At 39.5% G+C, this 20,382-nt stretch overlaps 2 protein-coding genes across 2 annotated transcripts; one reads left to right on the top strand and one right to left on the bottom strand.

Annotated features, from left to right (window-relative positions):
- Nucleotides 1-728: 728 nt before the first annotated feature.
- Nucleotides 729-7,007, top strand: LOC117299947 (actin-like). The gene is made up of 6 exons (XM_033783563.1): nucleotides 729-871; nucleotides 1,570-1,709; nucleotides 2,045-2,284; nucleotides 4,321-4,564; nucleotides 4,859-4,977; nucleotides 5,435-7,007. The coding sequence occupies exons 2-6, from the start codon at nucleotides 1,593-1,595 to the stop codon at nucleotides 5,831-5,833; spliced, it is 1,119 nt and encodes a 372-aa protein (XP_033639454.1). The 5' UTR covers nucleotides 729-871; nucleotides 1,570-1,592; the 3' UTR covers nucleotides 5,834-7,007.
- A 556-nt stretch (nucleotides 7,008-7,563) lies between these two features.
- LOC117299946 (actin, cytoplasmic-like) lies at nucleotides 7,564-9,949 on the bottom strand. Its single transcript, XM_033783562.1, has 4 exons — nucleotides 9,804-9,949; nucleotides 8,955-9,194; nucleotides 8,347-8,593; nucleotides 7,564-8,082 (listed from the first exon to the last, which is right to left on the bottom strand). The coding sequence occupies exons 1-4, from the start codon at nucleotides 9,927-9,929 to the stop codon at nucleotides 7,565-7,567; spliced, it is 1,131 nt and encodes a 376-aa protein (XP_033639453.1). The 5' UTR covers nucleotides 9,930-9,949; the 3' UTR covers nucleotide 7,564.
- Between the last annotated feature and the right edge of the window lie 10,433 nt (nucleotides 9,950-20,382).

Raw genomic sequence — 20,382 nt, 5'->3', positions numbered from 1 at the left:
ACAGGATACACAATCTGAGAAACGTTACAAACAGTAACCGAAGAGCTCCCCTTACGCCCATAGATGTTTACCTCCCAGCCTCGTTTTAATCATGAATGGGAGCAAAATGAGTTTACCTTCGATGCGAGGCCAGGTTGATCAAAAAGTAGGATTGGAAGTCAGCCGGTTGAAGTTCAGATCCGGTTGTGCCACACAAAAAAAGTTTAAAGAGGCACTCGTACCGCAACAAAACTACTCGGCAAAAAAAAGAACAAGTAAGCAGAATCATAGGTATGGGCCCAGCACTGCAAAAGTTGGGCTGACACCAATCTCGGTAGCCTAGTTGGTAAGACACTGCTCTAGAATTGCAAGGGTCGTGGGCTCGAATCCCAACCGAGTAATATGCCTGTGATATTTTTTCTTCTTCTTTGGACTCGGGAAGGTACTGAGTGTCCAATGCTGAAACACATCGGTGTATGGGTAAAAAACACAAATTAATATTCTTTATCATCATCATCCTTCGTCCTTGGACGGAATAATCCTAATGCAAATTTAACATCTATTTTTTAATAAATATTTGTGTAGACACCAAACAAAATAAAAAATTACAACTTAAAGGGTGACTTTAAACATCTGGATATTTATTAAAAACTCAAATTTCCTCCTTGGTCGGTTTTGTGAACACGGAAACCAAACCCGGTGAAGGTTGAGGGTTTGGCTACCTTCATCAGGAGGTCAAATACACAATGGTTAGCAATTTGGGCTTGTAATTATCGCCTGCTTCAATAGAGATTGGTCGCCATTTTTGATCGGGTTTTGAACGCAAGGTTTGTCGCAGTTTCGCTGTTTAACTTCATGCGAAATACACGGAGCTACAGATTTGTGTTCAGAGGTGAGTATGCATTACATTGTGTGGGAAATTGTTGTGAAATTAAAGCTTAATTTGTTGGCTAGATAATTATGTGCATCCAAACATGAACATGGTAAATTTTCTGTGGTATATACAGGTCATTCGTATGCTTTTGTGATACGCAGTTTGGGATAATGTTTTGTGTTTGTTGGTTTCGATGAGAAGAAGTTCTAATCTTACTAAAATATTTTGAATCAATCTTTATGTTGAAATAAACTCGATTGTATAATGGACAAAGTTTGTAGTTTGACATCTTCAAAATAGTAATAGAGCGTTTGTTTTCTTAAGTTGTGAGAGTCTACATGGTTGTTGGCCTAGGTGAATAAACTTGTGTTTTGCAGTTTTGTTTTTGGTGTTTGTACGTTGGGGTGTTTGTTTTTGTGTTTCAGGAGTTTAAACCAGTATAGTCTTTATGTTGAAAAAATGCTATGGTGGACAGTGTTTGTAGTTCGACAGCTTCAAAATAGTAAGAGTGTTTTTTGTATTCTCAAATTATGCGAGTTGTTGGTTTGTACTGCTAATTTCTATTTTGTGTTTTGCAATTTTTGTGTTTGAATGTTGGGGTGTTTTTTTTGTGACATCTTCAAATTGAGAGAGTTTTGGGTGTGTTTATTAATCTCTTTTCGTGTGTTGCAGTTTTGTTTATTAGGATGTTGGTGTAAAAGTTGGAGTGTTTGTAGTTGTGTTTCAGAGGCGTTGAAAGATGAACCGAACTCCGACCATTGTGATTGACAGCGGGTCGTTTCTGACCAGGGTGGGGCTTTCTGGTCGTGATGTTCCCGAGGATACTTTCCACACTGTTGTTGGAAGGCCAAACGCGGTAAGGACGTTAGATTCAGTGGGATTATGGTGAACACCATTGGATTACGCAGATGAATGCTAGACTTGATTCAAGTCCCGTTCTCGTGTCCCGCGCGGAACAGGTTGAGGAATATAGAGCATCAGAAACCAATTGTTTTCTGTGGCAATGGCACGGGATTGGGACTTGAGTCAATAAAGTTATTCAATTCAACAAAACATAACAAGTTTTTGTTTTCGTAAATATTCTAGAACCTGTTTGAAAGAAACAAAATTCTATTTCCAGGTGACTTTAACTGTTGGTTGTGTTAATACACGTCCATTTTGTGCTAAAATTACAACTGATTATTCCGACAGGGTGCGGGGCAGGACACCATCTGTGTGGGGGAAGAGGCGTTCGAGAACCGGGCGACTCTCTCCCTGAGTTACCCGCTGGATAAATACAGCATCACGGACATGGACGACATGAATCGTATATGGGAATTCTGCTTTGTCGATGTCCTGGGGTGTGATTCGATTGCTGAGGTACCGGTGATGTTGACGGATGGACCCGTCGAGGCTGAGATGAAAACAAAGAACAGGGCCAAGATGGCAGAGGTTGGAGTCAAAATCATAAATAAATGCTTTTGTTTTTGTTGTTATGATTATCTTTTGTATGATTATAAAGGCATTGAAAACTATTGGTAATTACGGAAAATAATTATTAGCATAAAGCTTTACTTGGTAACGATCAGTGGAGAGCTGTTGATAGTATAAAACATTGCGAGAAACGGCTCCGTCTGAAGTAACGTTTTGAGAAAGAAGTATTTTCACATCAGGTTTGTTATTTGTATGCATTTTGTCGAGATACACTAAGTGGGAAGACTGGTCTCTGACAATTACCACCAGTGTCCAGTGTCTTTAAAACTATTATAGTTGTATGTTGGTAGGGGCCTGGTTGTGTACACATCTTTAATAAAGACAAATTTATTACTGTGGGACTCGAACCAAGGACCTCCCCAAGAACGTGCCGGTGTCGCATGCAATTATGTCCTCTGTGCAATACTATCCGGAGGACATTATTGCATATGCAACAATGTCCGCCGGACGGTTTTGCATATGCAATCGTGTCCGCCCGAACGCTGCTGCATAATGCAGTGTGTCCGCCCGGACACATTTGCATATGCAGTTGCGTCCGCCCCCGTGCAAAACCGTCCTTGCGGTGAATTAAACGCCATTGGTCGACGCCGGAATACGTTAGCCATTTGTTTACAAGCTAAGTGCATGTCATGATGACATGGGAAATGTTCGGCCGTTGGGTATTCGCTGCAATCATAAAATACGTGATTATTCATGCTGCATATAAAGGTTCAGTGCATGCACGCTCATGTACAGTCATGTTCTCCACCGGACGGTTTTTGCATAGCTCCGGACACGATTGTCATGCAAAAGTGTCCGGAGCGGACAGTATTGCATGGCGGACACAATTGCATCTGACACCGGCGCATTACCCAATCTATAGCCCTATGTTGACGGTCTCCTTATTTTGTGATGACAGTTTTTATAATGTTGTCATGACAGCCCTGTTCAACTTGTATATTCCTTGTGTATTAGTGTCTAACTCTAGGAGTTAAAGTAATTTTGAGAGCCAGTACAAATTTCACGAGTTTTATTTATATTTATTTATTAAATAATCAATTTATTTGTTTATTTATATATTCATTTATTTGCATTTATTGTTTGCTCACTGATCCACTCACCACTTTATATGTTTATCCAATGATTTACATCTTTTAATTATGTCAATTAATTTTCATCAAGATATTTGGTAAATTTGACTTGTTAAAAAATTGTTTTAAGGGTATTGCAATATCTAGAATCAAGTATACGAAAGGCCTAAAGTTGAATGCCGTAACCACAGTGGATTCAACATTGATGCACGTTCACACCATAGAGCAAGGAACAGTTTCTTGCTCTATGTTCACACCAACCATATAATAATTTGGGCAGTAATTGCCTTCGAGAGGATTGGACAATGTTGTGCTCATAGTGGGGCAAGGCGTAACACAAGAGAAAGGACCGTCACGGCCTTTTCTCTATGGGTTTTACCCTCTATTATGTCTGCATTGTTCGCCTGGAATCTCAGGAATCCTTTACAGGATCTTAAGGGTGTGGCTACTTCTTTTCAAGTGTACGACCACCAGCCATTTTGAAGTTTGTTTGAAACACCACAGTGGGTGCGTTCGTTTAGATTCCCTGGGTCGACCCCGGTCTTCCCCCGATGCGTTCGAATAGCTTTGATGTCATTCCGGGGGCTCACCCGGGTCAGCCCCCAGTGCCCTGATTGTGGAGTGGGTCGCTTTGGGGGGCTGGCCCCAGGTGCATGACGTCACTACGAGAGCGGTGAGTGGTCGTTCATTTAGTTCTTGAGTCAGGGGCTCATCTGAGTGAGCACCGCGGGGTAGACCCAGGGAAGCTTATCGAACGCACCCAGTGTTTAGGTTTGGATTAAATCTGTATCTGTATCTACGCCTACACCCAAACCCAACAGTGCAATTCTAGAGTGTCCGCCATATCTCAAAAAGGCCCAGGGGCTGGACTAATTTGAGCTTTTGAGGCGTAATTGTTGCCAAGTTTGACTGTTTCCTCTTCAGAGCATATTTGAGACCCACAACGCCCCGTCATTCTACGTTGCACTCCAGCCGCACCTCGCCCTCCAAAGCATCGAGAAAACCACGGGATTGGTTCTCGATATTGGAGACAGCATGGTCAGTTCGGTTCCTGTCGTTGAGGGCGTTGTTGTGACGTCAGGTATCGTCACGATGGATGTTGTAGCCGGTCGGCAGATGACAGACTACCTGGCGAAGCTGTTGAATGAACAAGATGGCGTCTCAATAAGTAAGTTTGTTGATGTTTTGAACTTGTGTCTGTTTCTTGCATAACTGCCTTATAATATGTGCCCTTGCTCTATGCATGTTCTATGCAAGTACATGTATTCATGTTCGTATTCCTTCATGATGTACGTCCAGGTAAAAATGACAAAACAAACATAAAAACGACAACATTGAGGCATGTGGCGGTCTCACACCCAGACTCTAGTCTAGCCCAACATGGTTCTGCACACTGATCTCTATTACACCCGTGTGTACGCATTGTATTGAAATCTCGTTTGTTCTCGGCAAATCTCCTCAGCCGACCGCGAGACTATCAGTGCCATAAAGGAGAAGCACAGCTACATCGCGTGGGACTACGAGGGGGAGTTCAACCTGTCGGGATGTAAACCCGTGGAATACACCCTGCCTGGCGGACAGGTAAGAAACACCCCCCTTATAATAATAGTAGAGTCTGGTTAATTTAATTAGATTAGAAACATTACAGAATTTGTAGGAACAAAAACTCGTCTAAGACCGCACATTTGTATTTGAAATGTTATATTTAATAAGACCACAAATTTACATATATGAAATGTCATATTTGATAAGACCACAAAATTTAATTTACATATGAAATGTCATATTTTGACAAGACCACAAAAAAATGTATTTTCCGTTTTGAGTTAATCGCTCTACAATGAGCGTTTTAATTCATTTCTTTTTTGATATCGATGTCATGCAACATGTGTTTTCACTTCTTTTCCTCGTGAAAGATTTTCGTTTCTTGCCACCACTTTTATATTTGTTTATCACAAGAAATATCTCATTGAGTATATTGGATACTAATTTATTTCATAACAAATGAAAATTGTTAAAATGATGTACAACTTCGTAGGTGATTTCACTGGGAACCGAGCGATTCCGATGCGCCGAACCCCTCTTCCGAAGCTCGCTTCTCGGTGGTACGGAAACTGACAAAGGAGTACACAAAATGGCGCACGAAAGCATCCAACAATGCGACGAGTCCGCAAGGGGCGCCCTCTACGAAAACATCGTGTTAGCCGGTGGTTCGAGTTGTACCAGCCACCTTCCCCAACGCCTGAAGAAGGAAATACAAGCCCTGGCCGGGGCGGAGACTAATGTGAAAGTGTTGACTGCACCCACAAGGGCGTGGTCGGCTTGGCTGGGCGGCTCCTTCTTCGCCTCGGAGGAGAATTTTCCCGAGTTGGCGGTGAGCAGGAAAGAGTACCAGGAACATGGTGTGAATATAATCAATGCAAAATGCACAAATTGATCTGGGTACCATCTAAGCCCCCTCCCCTTTCCGGTATCAAAATAGTTTTAATTGTTGTCAAAAACAATTCCAAAAATATATATATAAGAAAAACACAATGTTTCCCAACCTGTCAGTTAATTCACTGTTTTTTATATTCCAGTCCATAGCTATGATTACGCAGATTAAAATACAAAATAAAATGAATTTTGTTAACTGCTGCGGAAATTGACTTCTTAATTCGACCATTATCATCCAAAAAAGAGTGTTTAAATTTAATACGTTTTGGGGATGTCTTTCATTGCTGTCAAACCATGTCATATGATTTATCTTCAATATTGTAACATTTGTATGCAATATTAGGACAGCTTTGCAATAACGATAGTTGTTGATGATCATCTGATATAAATTGACACTCCACTATTTGGTTGGCAAAATGAGGGATAACAATCACACTTTTTTTGTTTGGGGCTGATGGTATGGTGGTGTGACGCAACCGCGTTTGTGCATCCTATAGTATACACAATTTAATTTGCATATTTCATGAGAAAGGCTAATCGGAATTCCATGTTAAATATAAGTAATAAAAAATAATTATATAAACAGTTATTTTTGAATGTATATTCCATTTGAATGCAGTCGGGGTTTTTTTCTTATTGAAACCACATATCAATATATTTGCCTCAACTTTATGTATAACTTTATCAAAATAATTATTTCTTCTCTGCACATAGGAGTACAATTATCTTCTTTGCCGTTCTAATTGATTGTTTTTTTTTGTATATTTTAATTTTAACCCAAATAAACTACTCGGTTTCACAAGTTCATCAGAACTTAGTCTCTCTGGTTGCAAGTTGGCTTTGTGTATTTTGTATTTGCATATCTTTGTATTAGCTGTTTATGTTAATTGCATGCAATGAAATTGTGAAGTTGCAAAATAAAAGTGAAACAACAAAACGGCAACAGTTGTCTCTTTAACTTGAGTTTTATTTGTCACTTTGTTAAAGTGTGATGAATACATCAGGTTGTTGTGAATACATTATTTGTATGGGACAATAAACAAAAAGCAGTAAATATTATAGCACAATGAGTATGACGTCACAACCCAAAACACTTGACTCCACGCTGTTCGGAGTCGAAAGAAGTAGCGTCACTGACTGACGTGCAAGTTGATACTAAATCGCAATCTTTAAAATTTTCCAGTGTAAAATTACGGTGGGTTTTGGGCTAATTCTCCACGTTATTTTGAAATCGTATAATTGATCTGTCGAATAACAAAATGCACACCAATCAGGATGTGTTTAAAGGAAACGGTGTAAGAGTTTTGTATCATTTTTAAACCAACCACCAATTAAGCATCTACATGGACTCAACTCATCGTTGTTAGATAGCAGGACTTGCAGTCACAAGGTTGTGGGTTAGAATCCTATAGTACCAAGCTAACCGCCATGATTTTACAATGATTGGAATAATACTTCCTGAATCATAATTTATTGGTTTGTGCAATTCATAATCGTGGACGATAAACCAATGTTTGTGTGTGAGAAATTGGCCATTGCCAGCTTGACGTTTACATCCTCTTATGGGAACTTTGCTGAGTTCCCTTTATGGGAAGATTTTCTAAACAAACTTGTGCTGTAACCCTGTAACACAATGCTTTTTTTAACTACCCTTGTAATGTCACAACTGAGAAATAGAAAAATAGTTTTTAGCCACTTTGTGTTCAGGCAGTTTGATTAGAATAAGCTTAGTTTAGAAGCACTTGCGGTGAACAATGCTGGGGCCAGACTCATCATACTCCTGCTTGCTGATCCACATCTGTTGGAAGGTGGACAGGGAGGCAAGGATGGAGCCACCGATCCATACGGAGTACTTTCTCTCTGGGGGAGCGATGATCTTGATCTTCATTGTGGGTGGGGCAAGGCCTGTGACCTCCTTCTGCATCCTGTCGGCGATGCCGGGGAACATGGTGGAACCACCGGAGAGGACAGTGTTGGCGTACAGGTCCTTACGGATGTCCACGTCGCACTTCATGATGCTGTTGTATGTGGTTTCGTGGATACCGGCACTTTCCATGCCAAGGAAGGCCGGCTGGAACATGGCCTCCGGGGACCTGAAACGCTCGTTGCCGATGGTGATGACCTGACCGTCGGGGAGCTCGTAGCTCTTCTCCAGGGAGGAGCTTGAAGCAGCGGTCTGCATCTCCTGCTCGAAGTCGAGGGCAACATAGCAGAGTTTCTCCTTGATGTCACGAACGATTTCACGCTCGGCTGCAAAGTCAAGAAAATGTAAAATTAGAAACAAGCACAAACAGTAATTGCAAGGTCAAATGTTTGTTTAAAGGTCAGAAAAATTTGAGGTGTAGGAGCATGGCTGTAAACACGACAGGTGTGCTATCTTTTTCAGTTTCAAATTTAAACTTTGTTTGAACTTTCATAATTTCGATCACAAGTTGGACAGTATGTGTGAACAAAAATCAGGATTTGATTGAAGGGAAAAACATACGGATTTATATACTATTATTTGAGACTCACCAGTTGTTGTGAAGGAGTATCCACGCTCTGTGAGGATCTTCATCAGGTAGTCGGTCAAGTCACGACCGGCCAAGTCCAGACGGAGGATGGCGTGGGGGAGGGCGTATCCCTCGTAGATTGGTACAGTGTGAGAGACACCGTCACCGGAGTCGAAGACGATTCCGGTGGTACGACCAGAGGCGTACAGTGAGAGTACAGCCTGGATGGCAACGTACATGGCGGGTGTGTTGAAGGTCTCGAACATGATCTGCAACAAACAAAGCAATAGGAAAGTGGTTACAATTATGTCAGTTTAATGGCGGCAAATGGATGGATTATATGTGACGTCATTGACAACATCTTTGATGTAAAACATTGCAACAATGATGGCAAATGATTTCTTTCCGCAAGTGCACCTCCTCCAATGCAATGAGTCTATTGTCCAAGAGTCAAAACTTGCTGGGAGATTATGTTGTAGTGAAATGTTGGATGAGAAATTCTACTTCCGAAACAACTCGATGGGACTTTGCTTTTAGTGAGATGCTGATTGAGAATTTCAACTTCAGAAACAACTCGGTGGGACTTTTGTTTCGTGAAACGTAGTTTGAGAAATTCGTCAAGATATTTACCTGTGTCATCTTTTCTCTGTTGGCTTTTGGGTTAAGCGGGGCCTCAGTCAGGAGCACGGGGTGTTCCTCTGGTGCCACACGCAACTCATTGTAGAAGGTGTGATGCCAGATCTTCTCCATATCGTCCCAGTTAGTAACGATACCGTGCTCGATGGGGTACTTAAGGGTCAGGATACCTCTCTTGCTCTGGGCTTCATCTCCCACGTAGCTGTCCTTCTGTCCCATACCAACCATCACACCCTACAAGAAAACAATTATATAGGTATTTAGTTAAAAATGAAAACACAAAGTAAAGCAACGGGTTTCAGTTCAAATTCCAGTTGAAGGGTTTGCTTTAGTAGACGAACTTATTTCAAGAAAGTTTTTGGAGGGTTTTGAAGAATGCAACAACCCTAAAATGTCTTCAGACTTCTGCAATTTTCTTGTGGAAGAATGAGAGATGAGTTTTACCAACCACCCTATAAAAACTAATATGGTTACTTCAGAAACGCAATTTATAGTTTATTAGATTCGGCTTAGATGGGAAAGAACAGATTGCAGTTCCAGTTCATTAAATGATTTGTTCAAAAAGAATTTGTGTCTGGTGTAGAACAACATAGCTTCAGTTTCACGAAAGACTTGATGGATGGTTTTGGCAGAACAACTTATTTCAAGAAAGCTTCTAGATGGTTTAAGAAAATAAGTTTTTCCAAGGAAGCTTTCGGATTGTTTCGGAGATGCAATACTGCTCAACGTCATAAGACTTTTATTTCACGAAAATATTGGAAATGTTTTGGAGAATGAAACAACCACATAATGTCTAAGGACTACTTCAATGTTTTTTGTGGTAGAATGAGAGATGGGGTTTACCTGGTGACGGGGTCTTCCTACGATGGATGGGAAGACAGCTCTTGGGGCATCGTCTCCGGCGAAACCGGCCTTGCACATACCGGAGCCATTGTCAATTACAAGGGCCGCTACGTCATCGTCACACATAGTGGTGGTGTGTCCTTTGTCTTGACTTTTAGGAAGATGATCTAGAAGGAGGACAAGTAAATATACAGTTTATTTTATTTTAAAAATAATCTGGGAGCCTTGAATTGTTCTAACAAAAATGCAATACCCCCCCCAAAAAAAAAAAATAATAATAATTCACACAAACATTCAAAAACGCCATGTAAAAATACTTATGGGACTACACATGAAAGCTGACAAAATAGTCGCAGTAGTGTTAACTTTTTGTGTGACCAATCATAAACTGTACATTATAAGAACAAACCTATGCAAATTTGGGCTTACTCTGCAGCGCGAGGCAGGAGAGAATAATGAAAAACACGCACAGTTTTCTTTTTTATGAGGGTGTCAGATGCATTTTTCAATACAAATTGTTATAGTATGAATGCTATAACCAGTAAGATTTCAGACTAAAATTAAACAACGATTTTCTGTCCTTACCAATCCTGTTTATGACACTACAGCCTGAAGATGTGTGGTTTCTCACACTTTAGTAACGCCATTTTTTTATGAGTTAAAAACTAATCAAATAACATTTAATAAAGCATACATCCGATGAAAATCGAAGTCACAACAAAGAACTTTGTGTTTAAAATATTGGTTCAAAAACAACAAATTTATTGTTCAGGTCGAATAATGATTAGCGAATTGACATAATGTGGTTATTCTATCCATGCTTGCCGTGTATTATATTCAGCGCTGTCTAATTATCTTGACAGCCCTCGCCAAATTATGAACAAAGGGTAGCAATTATAGTCGGACAATAAATTCAAATTTCCGGAGTCTTTTGTGGTCTGGCAGCGATAAAACATAATTGCCAATTATGTTCCAGAAATGGTTATTTCCTCCCAATTTCCCTTGAGAGAAAAACAAATGGCGACCATTCCCATCAGCCCTTTGTATTCATTGGTTATAAGTTATATGGGGACATATAAGAAGCATTTGATGTTTTATTTCCACAATTCCATATAAATTGTTTCCTGTAATGTCTGCCATCCATAAAGCTTCGAGTGTATCAGTATAGTGAAAGGGTCTGGCTCTATACTTTTGGTAGCAGTTACAACTTGCTAAGAAGTACATCAGCATTGGATAGTGGACCTATAGACGATGTGACCTGTGACATCACATGTTTACAAAAGAGCCACCAAGCCTGGACTTCCTGCAGGCACGATTTGTACACAGCCCACTACAATGGAAGAAAACATAAACTCTTCCATTTTATGGAGATTGCCTTGTCCAATTCTTATCAACTTTTGATATTATGAAGGGGGCACATCTCAAAACTTGTCCAGCTTTTACTTTCATAACTCTTGGATTTATGTGGAAATGACAGAAAATGCAAATTTTCATATAATATGACCAGTGCAGTATCTTGCCTGCCAGACGAGCCAAAGAATGTACAAGGTCACACTTATTGTAAACAAAGTTCACATGGTCTATATTAATGCAGATATCACTTTTTATCCCCCAAATTTGAATCTGAAAAGCGTTACTGACAATACGCTTCTTAGAGTGTGAATTCAAAATGCAGAGTTTTCTTTCTGCGCATGAACATAACTGCTCCACATTTTCGGCAATATCTCAAAAACGCTACCACCTTTTGAAATGGAATGTTCACAGGTTAGTTTTATGGTGTTATAATACAACTATCATATATAACAAACGGTGGGATCCAATTACCAAAAGTATACAATCCCTAAAGCCGGCCGGCCGCAGGTCAACCTTGCGTCAACCAAAAACAGTCGGCGACTGACTTTTCAGGATCACACTGCGCCTGAGCTACTAAGACCACCGGGAACTTTCCAGTCGGCAATAGGAGACTTTCCAACGCTAGGTGGCAGCAGACATACCGGGTAAATTTCCATTGTTTACGTAGTTCTGAACATGCGCATAATTCTGAGAACAATGGATTTACCCGGTAAGTCTGCTGCCCTCTATCGTCCCAGAAAGTCTCCCATTATTTACGACCTGAGCGATTATAACTGCGATGATTTTAAAATCTGAAACAGTCGCCGCTCGAAAAAATAAACAGTCGCAAGAGTAGAACAATTTCGACTTGTACGACGTGATAGTCGTTGGCGCACGATTTCTCAGTTGTTGTGACCAGGGCCCAATTTCATAGAGCTGCTTAAGCACACAATTTTGCTTAAGCAAAAAAATCCTTGCTTAGTAAAATCAGATTACCGGCCAAGACTCCACTCAATTGTTATGCTAGGTAAACAACAGCTAAATACCAGTCACAAGCAATGTATATGGCATGAAAATTTGGCCAGTAACATGTGTAAAATAAGCAAGCTATTTTCGTGCTTAAGCAGCTCTATGAAATTGGGCCCTGAGCATATTTTGTCTGCGCATTGCCGAAGGTTTGTTCCGGGCGCAAGAAAATCGTAGGTCGACCTGAGGCCGGCTTAAAGCTTGGTCTTAGACATGTGTAGATGATACCACATTATTTAGCTTGAACTTAAATCCCCCTCAGACTGACTCGGGTAAGTAGAGTTTCTGTTACCACCCCCAAGGACGCCAATAAATCAGTGGGAAATTCGCCAACGGAGAAAAAAAATGAAATATTTACGGTTGATCATGTATAATAGCCAATGCAGTGCCGAAAGGACGATATATCCATAAACGAATACATTTTTGGCGGGAGTAGGCCTATGGTTCAGTACAGTATAAATCAGGCGTTGAACTTCGCTCTTGTAAGAGCACAGCAATTTCCCTTTAATGTAAAGTTAAATGGGGGGCATTTCTGTATTGAGGAAAGTCTAAGTTTGTATTAGGGAAGGGCACCGCAGCAAAACGTACAGGGCACCACGGCAACTGATCTGGGTGTCCTGGGTGATTTCGAGGCCTGATAACTCTTTTAACTTGTAGAGGAATGGAAATCGGAAGAGCACAGCAATTTCCCTTTAATGTAAAGTTAAATAGGGGGCATTTCTGTATTGAGGAAAGTCTAAGTTTGTATTAGGGAAGGGCACCGCAGCAAAACGTACAGGGCACCACGGCAACTGATCTGGGTGTTCTGGGTGATTTCGAGGCCTGATAATTCTTTTAACCCTGTAGTCCCTGCACCGCCCGAGTTTGCTGAAAACTAATACTTCAAGATTCTTGCAGTTAATTACTGGAATCGTAGTCCAAATTTTAAAAGATAGCCACAGCTTAACTTTATGCACAATTTGAACCTTGATATTTGTATAAAAGTACAAGTTCGCATGAGAACAATGAATGTCTCTCGTTAAACGGCTACGGTAATTTTTATGGCGAATAATATTTGTTTGTAAGGATAATATGGACACAATAGCTTTTCAAGGCTTTTATCTGACTCAATTATTATACTGATTAAATGCGAAGGCGTGAGTTTTCGACAATATTATCATGAATGATGAATAAATACAGTTTCCTTTGTGTTTACTAATGAGCGTTTAGTTGGGGTAAGAGCTAAATTATTTCATCATCATTAGCTTCATTAGCTTAATAATGACTATCGAGGATTCTTTTGACATTCCTTTTTTTCTACAAACACAAGCTAGCAAGGTTTCCTCCTACCACATACAGTATATCGATAGGCGGCGGGGCGGTCCAGTGGCTAAATGGTTAACTTGTAGAGGAATGGAAATCGGAAGAGGACAGAAATTTACTTTTTAAAAAAGCGGGGAAAATAAAAGTAAGGTTGCTTTGAATCTGTATGGAAACCATTAAAATGTCTATGGGGTGAATATTGCTTAGGCGAGACGGGCCCTTGACCCTTGTGGGCGTGGGTGAATGAAGGATTTGATGTAGCACTGCCCCACGAGGAATAGGTGTCAAGTACTGTCTGCTCTCGCCAGCAGTGGAGAGAAAAAACAAGTTTGTATTTCGAGTGAATTGTCATGATAGCTCCATGGTCATGACTAAGAGAGAAGTCTCCTGGGGTTTGTTTGTCTGTCAACGGGTAGACTGGTCCATGGTCTGTGAGTCATTGTTAGAGGGGGGGGGGGGGGGGGTGGTCGGTTGTCAGGACTGCGTTCCAAGCAATTTTACGCAGTGTAGGCATATTATTATTGAACCGTGTTGACATATACACTTGTGATATTTTAATATTTAATTTTTAGCATTTAAAATGTTTGTAGTTCAAATTATGAAAATCTCATCGCGATGTGCCTTTATTCTAAAGTGCATAACCATACACAAGCGATAAAAACGACAAACGATAATATATTCATTAATTACCTGACATTAGTTGAGATTTGTGTTGATTGTTGTGTTTCATGTTTTATTGCGTGAAATTACTGTCGAATTCTAGTTTGCAAATCAATTATGAATCGACTTGAGAATGTGTCTTAAATATTGTAAACTTCAACCTCTTGTGGATTCCATCCGCATGGGAAGACAATCTTCCACAATTCGTGTGGATAATGACACAGTGCATTATTTCAAAATAAATTGCGCATAAAAAGGTAAATCATCTGTATTGTTTTTTGAAAACTATAACTCTTGTCTTAAAAACATGCTAACATTAAAAGAAAAATATTACTTTTACCCCAACTATTTGTTGTTTAATTTAAGGGTTGTTTTATGCACTCAAAAATGTCATTAATTGCAAATGTATAACGATCCATTATTATTTGTTATCACGAGAGGGCATTATCAACCTAGACTGGGATGTAGGAATACCATAGGCAACACAAATCAGCAACACACATTTCGCTTGATGAGCAATTCTTATTAATTTGTCTTGTAAAAAAAAATATTAAAAAACTCGACAAAAATATTCATTTATCTGCGTGGTTGCTGTAGAGTTACTCAAACACTGGTAAAACGGTAGGAACGACTGCTTCCTGGTGTTTCTTAAAGTGAATACCAGCTGGACCTAGTTTTATGCTTAGCAGGAAATCAGTCACAACTTGTGCACACGCAATGGTACTTGGGTTGGTAAATCGTTTTCATTAAGCACAATTTTTCTAGGCTTACAGTACGTCTTTTTGCTTTACAGCTCTTCAAGCTGCTTTATGACATTGAACTGCTTGCAAGCATTAGAGTAAGCAGAACAAAATAGCTTCCTGCTTGAGCACAAATTAACAGGAAACTATAGTCACGGTCGGTAACCTTGTACCGGTGTTTAAGCCAAATTGTTTTGTGCATTGCGTGCTTTTGAATCAGCGCTGGGTAGGCTACAGGCAACTTTGAAAACCGAAAGATATATCAAAGTCGAGTTTCTTCACCAAGTTCAAGAAATCGTCAATCTTATGTGAACTGTAAATTTCACAAAACCATCCACGCACACTGTTCTCTTTAAAGTTCATAAGCATTTTTTTTTTAAACTTACCAGAAAAATAAATTCTCCGCTTCACCAACGGCAGCAACCTGTGCGTTTCCCTTGCCTTCTTCAAGAGTGTGCCAGGCGCAAACTCCCCACAACGGTTCATATTGGCTGTTCTCCCTAGCGACCACTGAGCAGTCATGCCCAAATATGGAAATCGCTTCGTTGCTATTTGCATGAGTTGCCCTCGAGCCACGCCCACTTATTTTCATTGAATTATCTTTGTTTTCGAGTCTGTCAAAATCACATCTTATTCCTTCCTCCATGATCCTGGCAAAAAAACACATCTTGGCCAAATTTATTGGTTTAATTTTGTGGATCTCAAGAAGTAAACAAACAAACAAACAGACAGACAAACAAGCAAACAAAAAACAAAAACAAAAACTGGACACCACGAAAAAAAATGAATTTTCTCAGTTGAGAAACGATTCATGCATTATTTGTTTCTCAGAAATATTTTGAGTGAAAAAAACCCTAATCAAAACCATTTTACTTCGTTCGAGCTTCGAAGGGAATGTCTCAAAATAGGTCATACTTTATAGACAATTGACACTATTGGTAATGTCAAAGAATAGTCTTCACAGTTGGTGTATCTCAACATAATGCATAGAATAACAAACCTGTGAAAATTTGAGCTGAATCGGTCGTCGAAGAAAAAAACACCCTTGTCACACGAAGTTGTGTGCTTTCATATGCTTGACTTCGAGACCTCAAATTCTAAATCTGAGGTCTCGAAATCAAATTCGTGGTAAACTACTTCTTTCTCGAAAACTACGTCACTTCAGAGGGAGTGGTTTCTCACAATGTTTTATAGTAATTACCAATAGTGTCCACTGCCTTTAACTCAAAAGCTAGTGCTTCAGTAGGCATAAGTTTGATGGAAAAGGCATAGTTTTATTTATTAGTATATTACCAATAAGCACATCTTGCTACGCACAGCAAAAATTATTCTTATAATAATAGCAGAGACAGCTAGTTTCCAGCCAATAACGTTTATAATATTATTATGCTGAGCAGCATTTCTGCTAACAACTTTTTGAAATTTGACACAATTTCTCATCAGGTAGTAAATCAGGCGAACTTGGCTACGGCTAGTGGCTGCAGCAATAACAATGAAAAACATAATAGCGAACCCGGACTAGCCTAAGCCTTAAGTCAGACACACGCTCACCGTGGGGAGTGAATAAGGAAATTTAAAAAAGTTTTTTTTTTTTTTAACACTATGATTATTTTCCATGAAAACCCAGGGTAGCCTCTTCCATATTTAGTAACCGGTTATTGTAACCGGAGTTGTTTATCAAGTAAGATATCGAATTCCTTTTTTGGTCATAAGCAAAATAAATGGGCGGGGCATCAGTTTACCATTAATTGACTGTTTGTCAGTGGTGTTGGGGGTGTCAGGGCAGACTTAGGCTACTGACCGGAGGCAGAATTGTCATCATAATTGTTTTGGTTTCTTGCCAATTGCTAAACTTGGTCATTTTTACAAATTAACGGGCGGAGCTTCAGCCTTCTATGTTTGGGCGCAGTTCTTCCTTGTCAAATTGTGGTTACGCTAACATTGAATGTCTTATTTTTGTTCTTCTCCCTGATACCAAGAAATTGCAAGAACCTTGAACTGCTCTCTTGAAGATACGACACGAGAAATGTAGCCTCGTAGTTTTTCTGACATAATGTAATCGTTGTAAATTTGCCAATCAAAAGTTCACCCAAACAACCGTATGTTATACAATCACTTCCATTGTGCTTTGGTTAAAAGCGAACCAATAGGCCTAAGTAGGTTTGTTAACGAAAAAGTTTGGGGAGATCTTGATCGAGTTGTTGTTACTCGATGTAGGCATATTTGATTAGTTGCATGGTAATTAACAAGTATGTCAACATTTTGCACGTCAGCTATGCGTTGTTCAACTATTTTTCAATATAAAACATAATCAATGTAGGCCTACTTGCTATGAACGGGTGAGCATTTTTCGCGTGCAACGAAATCATGTGCTATGCCCACACACCCACGTCGATGGTGACTGCAAGTAGCGCCCTCTCGTGAAAAGTCTTGATTACTTATTATTATTATTTGGGGGGGGGGGGGGGGAGGGGGCCAAACTATTTGTTTTAGGTTATAGAGCAAAATACCCGAGAGTGTCCGTGGTTAAATAAAGCATACCATTGGGATCCGGTTGGCTCAGTGGTTTCATTCTATGCATTTCACCTAGGGAACCCCGATTTAAATCCCAATAACTCAAAAACAAATTTGTATAAAGGGCCGCATGGGTTCCTGGAGTGTTAAAAAATCAGAAGTATCACAGTAAAATTATGGGTTTAATATACCGTATATGTTGTTTATTTACTGTTGTTTATTTGCTATTTACAGTCACACTTAATGTTAGTTTTAATTTAATTTTCGCTTAATATCACTGCCACATTTACACAGGAGATGCTCACTTAGTATTTTGAGACAACTTCATTCCTAGTAAAATGAAGCCAAAACAGGTTCCAGGAACAAGTAATGATGTTGATTAGATTGAATGAATGTGTAAAGTCCTCAGAGAGGTTTGTTGGCCTGGGTTTCTACTTATCTACAGTGTTGTAGGTCTCGAGACCGGTCTCGAGACCAGTTCTGCCGGTCTCGTGTCTCGGTCTCGGTCTCCCCAGCCTTCAGGTCTCGGTCTCGGTCTTGGTCTCGAACTACAACACTGCTTATCTAGACCCAAAACTTCCCTGACGTTACAATTCAGGAGATTTACAGACTCTGTGTATCACCAGAAATACAAAACTACAGGTCAGCAGCCGATTTCACGAAAGTAGTGTGTAACTTACACCATGATGTAAAGTTTCGTGAATCAGCTGCTGGAAACAATGTGGACATTTCTGTCTCCCTTAAGTGATTGCTTTACATCTTTCAAGAAAATTTGAAAGCTCAGGGTGATTAAGAGAAAATGCTACAATCGGAAAAAAAACCTTAAAAATCACACGCCTGTTCCCGACTTCTCACTCACTATCTTGTTTTGTTTTTTCAATCGGCAAAACTCATTGTAATAGACACTCAGTCACTTAAGGTAGCTTAAACCAGACATGCAACTCTGTTGTTACGGAAGAAAAAAGAAACTCCCTCACCTAGCAACCATAACTTAATACAATGTTTTTCAGCTTTTCAATGACACTGAAATAAAGAGAAATGAGGCAGTCGACTGGGCCCTATATCATGGCTCTGCTTGCAAGCGAATTTAGGCTTGCGATCACCATTCTCCGCTTACATAGTCTTGGCCAAAGTCTATGGTGCTTGATATGGATAGTGTACTACGCGCGGTTGAATCGCCAAAGCGCGCCCGCCACGGTATGATTTAGTTAACTGGACGGCTTGAAATCTAGACTATACTTGCCAGTATAGTCTAGATTTCAAGCCGTCCAGTTAACTAAGGGCAAGTGCTGAATTTCTGCACTAGCTGTGTATGTTAAGAATGTCTAGCAATGTGGAGTACGCTTCCATAAGCGCTGATTCTTTGCTTACTGTAAGCAGAGCAATGAAATTGGGCACTTTACCTGCTTCGTACCAACTTTGACTTAAACTATACATTGCTGAATGGTAATAATAACACACAGTATTCCAATTACCCCAAAGCAGTTATTTACAACAACGGTTTTTCCATTCCATTCCAATCGCTCCAGTTTGGTTACGCGTATAAGTTTTAGAGAATGGTACTCAATCTATACAATACCAGAAATTAATCACTCTGTTATTTTGTCAAAAAAATATTCTCTCAGATAAAAGTATGTAGAGTAATGTGCCCGGCACAATCACAATTTGTAGTTAAACAGAAAAAATTATGATGATGTTATGCAGAATTAACTTCATAAATACCTTCGCTACATAGCTCAGTTAGTACAGCGCCGGCGCGTTAATCCGTTAATCATTGGTTCAAATCCCGCTCTGGTCAATTTGTCTTTGTACAACCACAAATCTTTAAAATATTTACCCAATCACTTTCCTTTTTGGCTTATTATTATTTGATAAATAACTTAGCCTCTTACTTTGAGTTTGAATATAACTGTTCATGACTGCATATGCCCTTCCCTAAACAAAGAACAATTTTAAGCCCAACAATGAAGATTAAAAGCTTTGTTTTAACAGTCCCCAAAAAAGATGTAATATTGAAACATAATTTACAAAATGACCATCAGAGTAACCTATAAATAGTTAACTTGCGGATACAACCATTTAAAGGGGTGGTTCTAAAAAGCAGAACCAAATATCAGAATGTTAGGTTCCATTCAATCAATTAAAACTTACTCTCCCTCCTACATTCTATTTTTACATTCTGTTTCACTTTATTCCCAGAGATCATCAGAGCTTTCGATATTTTCTCTCCGAGAAAAAAAAAAACAGCACAGCAGATCTGATGTCCAGAATAGACTGGTGCAGTTTTGATGGTATGTTTTCCCAACTGTAATGTTTGCACTTGAAGTCCAGGAAGCAATGTGATAACTAACAATTAACGAGAAGTTTTTTGAGATTTGATCGCTTTCATTGCATTGTAACAGCATAGGGGTGATGTATCAGGGCTCGAATTTGAAGAGGAAAAATATCCTTTTTGTTTAAAGGCACTGGACACTATTGGTAATTACTCAAAATAATTGTTAGCATAAAAACTTACTTGGTTACAAGCAATGGAGAGCTGTTGATAGTATAAAACATTGTGAGAAACGGCTCCCTCCGAAGTAACATAGTTTTCAAGAAAGAAGTAAATTTCCACTAAAATATTTGAATTTGATTTTGAGACCTCAGAATTAGATTTTGAGGTCCCGAAATCAAGCATCTGAAAGTACACAACTTCGTGTCACAAGGGTGTTTTTTTTCCATTATTATTTTGCAACTTCGACGACCAATTGAGTTCAAATTTTCACAGATTCGTTACTTTGTGCATATGTTGAGATACACCAAGTAAGAAAACTGGTCTTTGACAATAACCAAAGGTGTCCAGTGTCTTTGAGTGTTATTTGATACTCTTAAAAGAGAATTGAAAGATACAATTATCACATTCACATTCAAAAACACAAGACCACAGGGCTTATTCCATTGTGTGTTTACTGGCCCAAAGCTAAACTCATAGGCCTCTGGCAGGCATGATATTTCACAGAGGCAAC

The sequence above is a fragment of the Asterias rubens genome, chromosome 15 (assembly GCF_902459465.1).
Source record: "Asterias rubens chromosome 15, eAstRub1.3, whole genome shotgun sequence".
Classification (NCBI taxonomy): Eukaryota; Metazoa; Echinodermata; class Asteroidea; order Forcipulatida; family Asteriidae; genus Asterias; species Asterias rubens.
The sequence above is the reverse complement of the archived record's forward strand: the minus strand, read 5'-3'. Positions and strand labels throughout refer to the sequence as shown.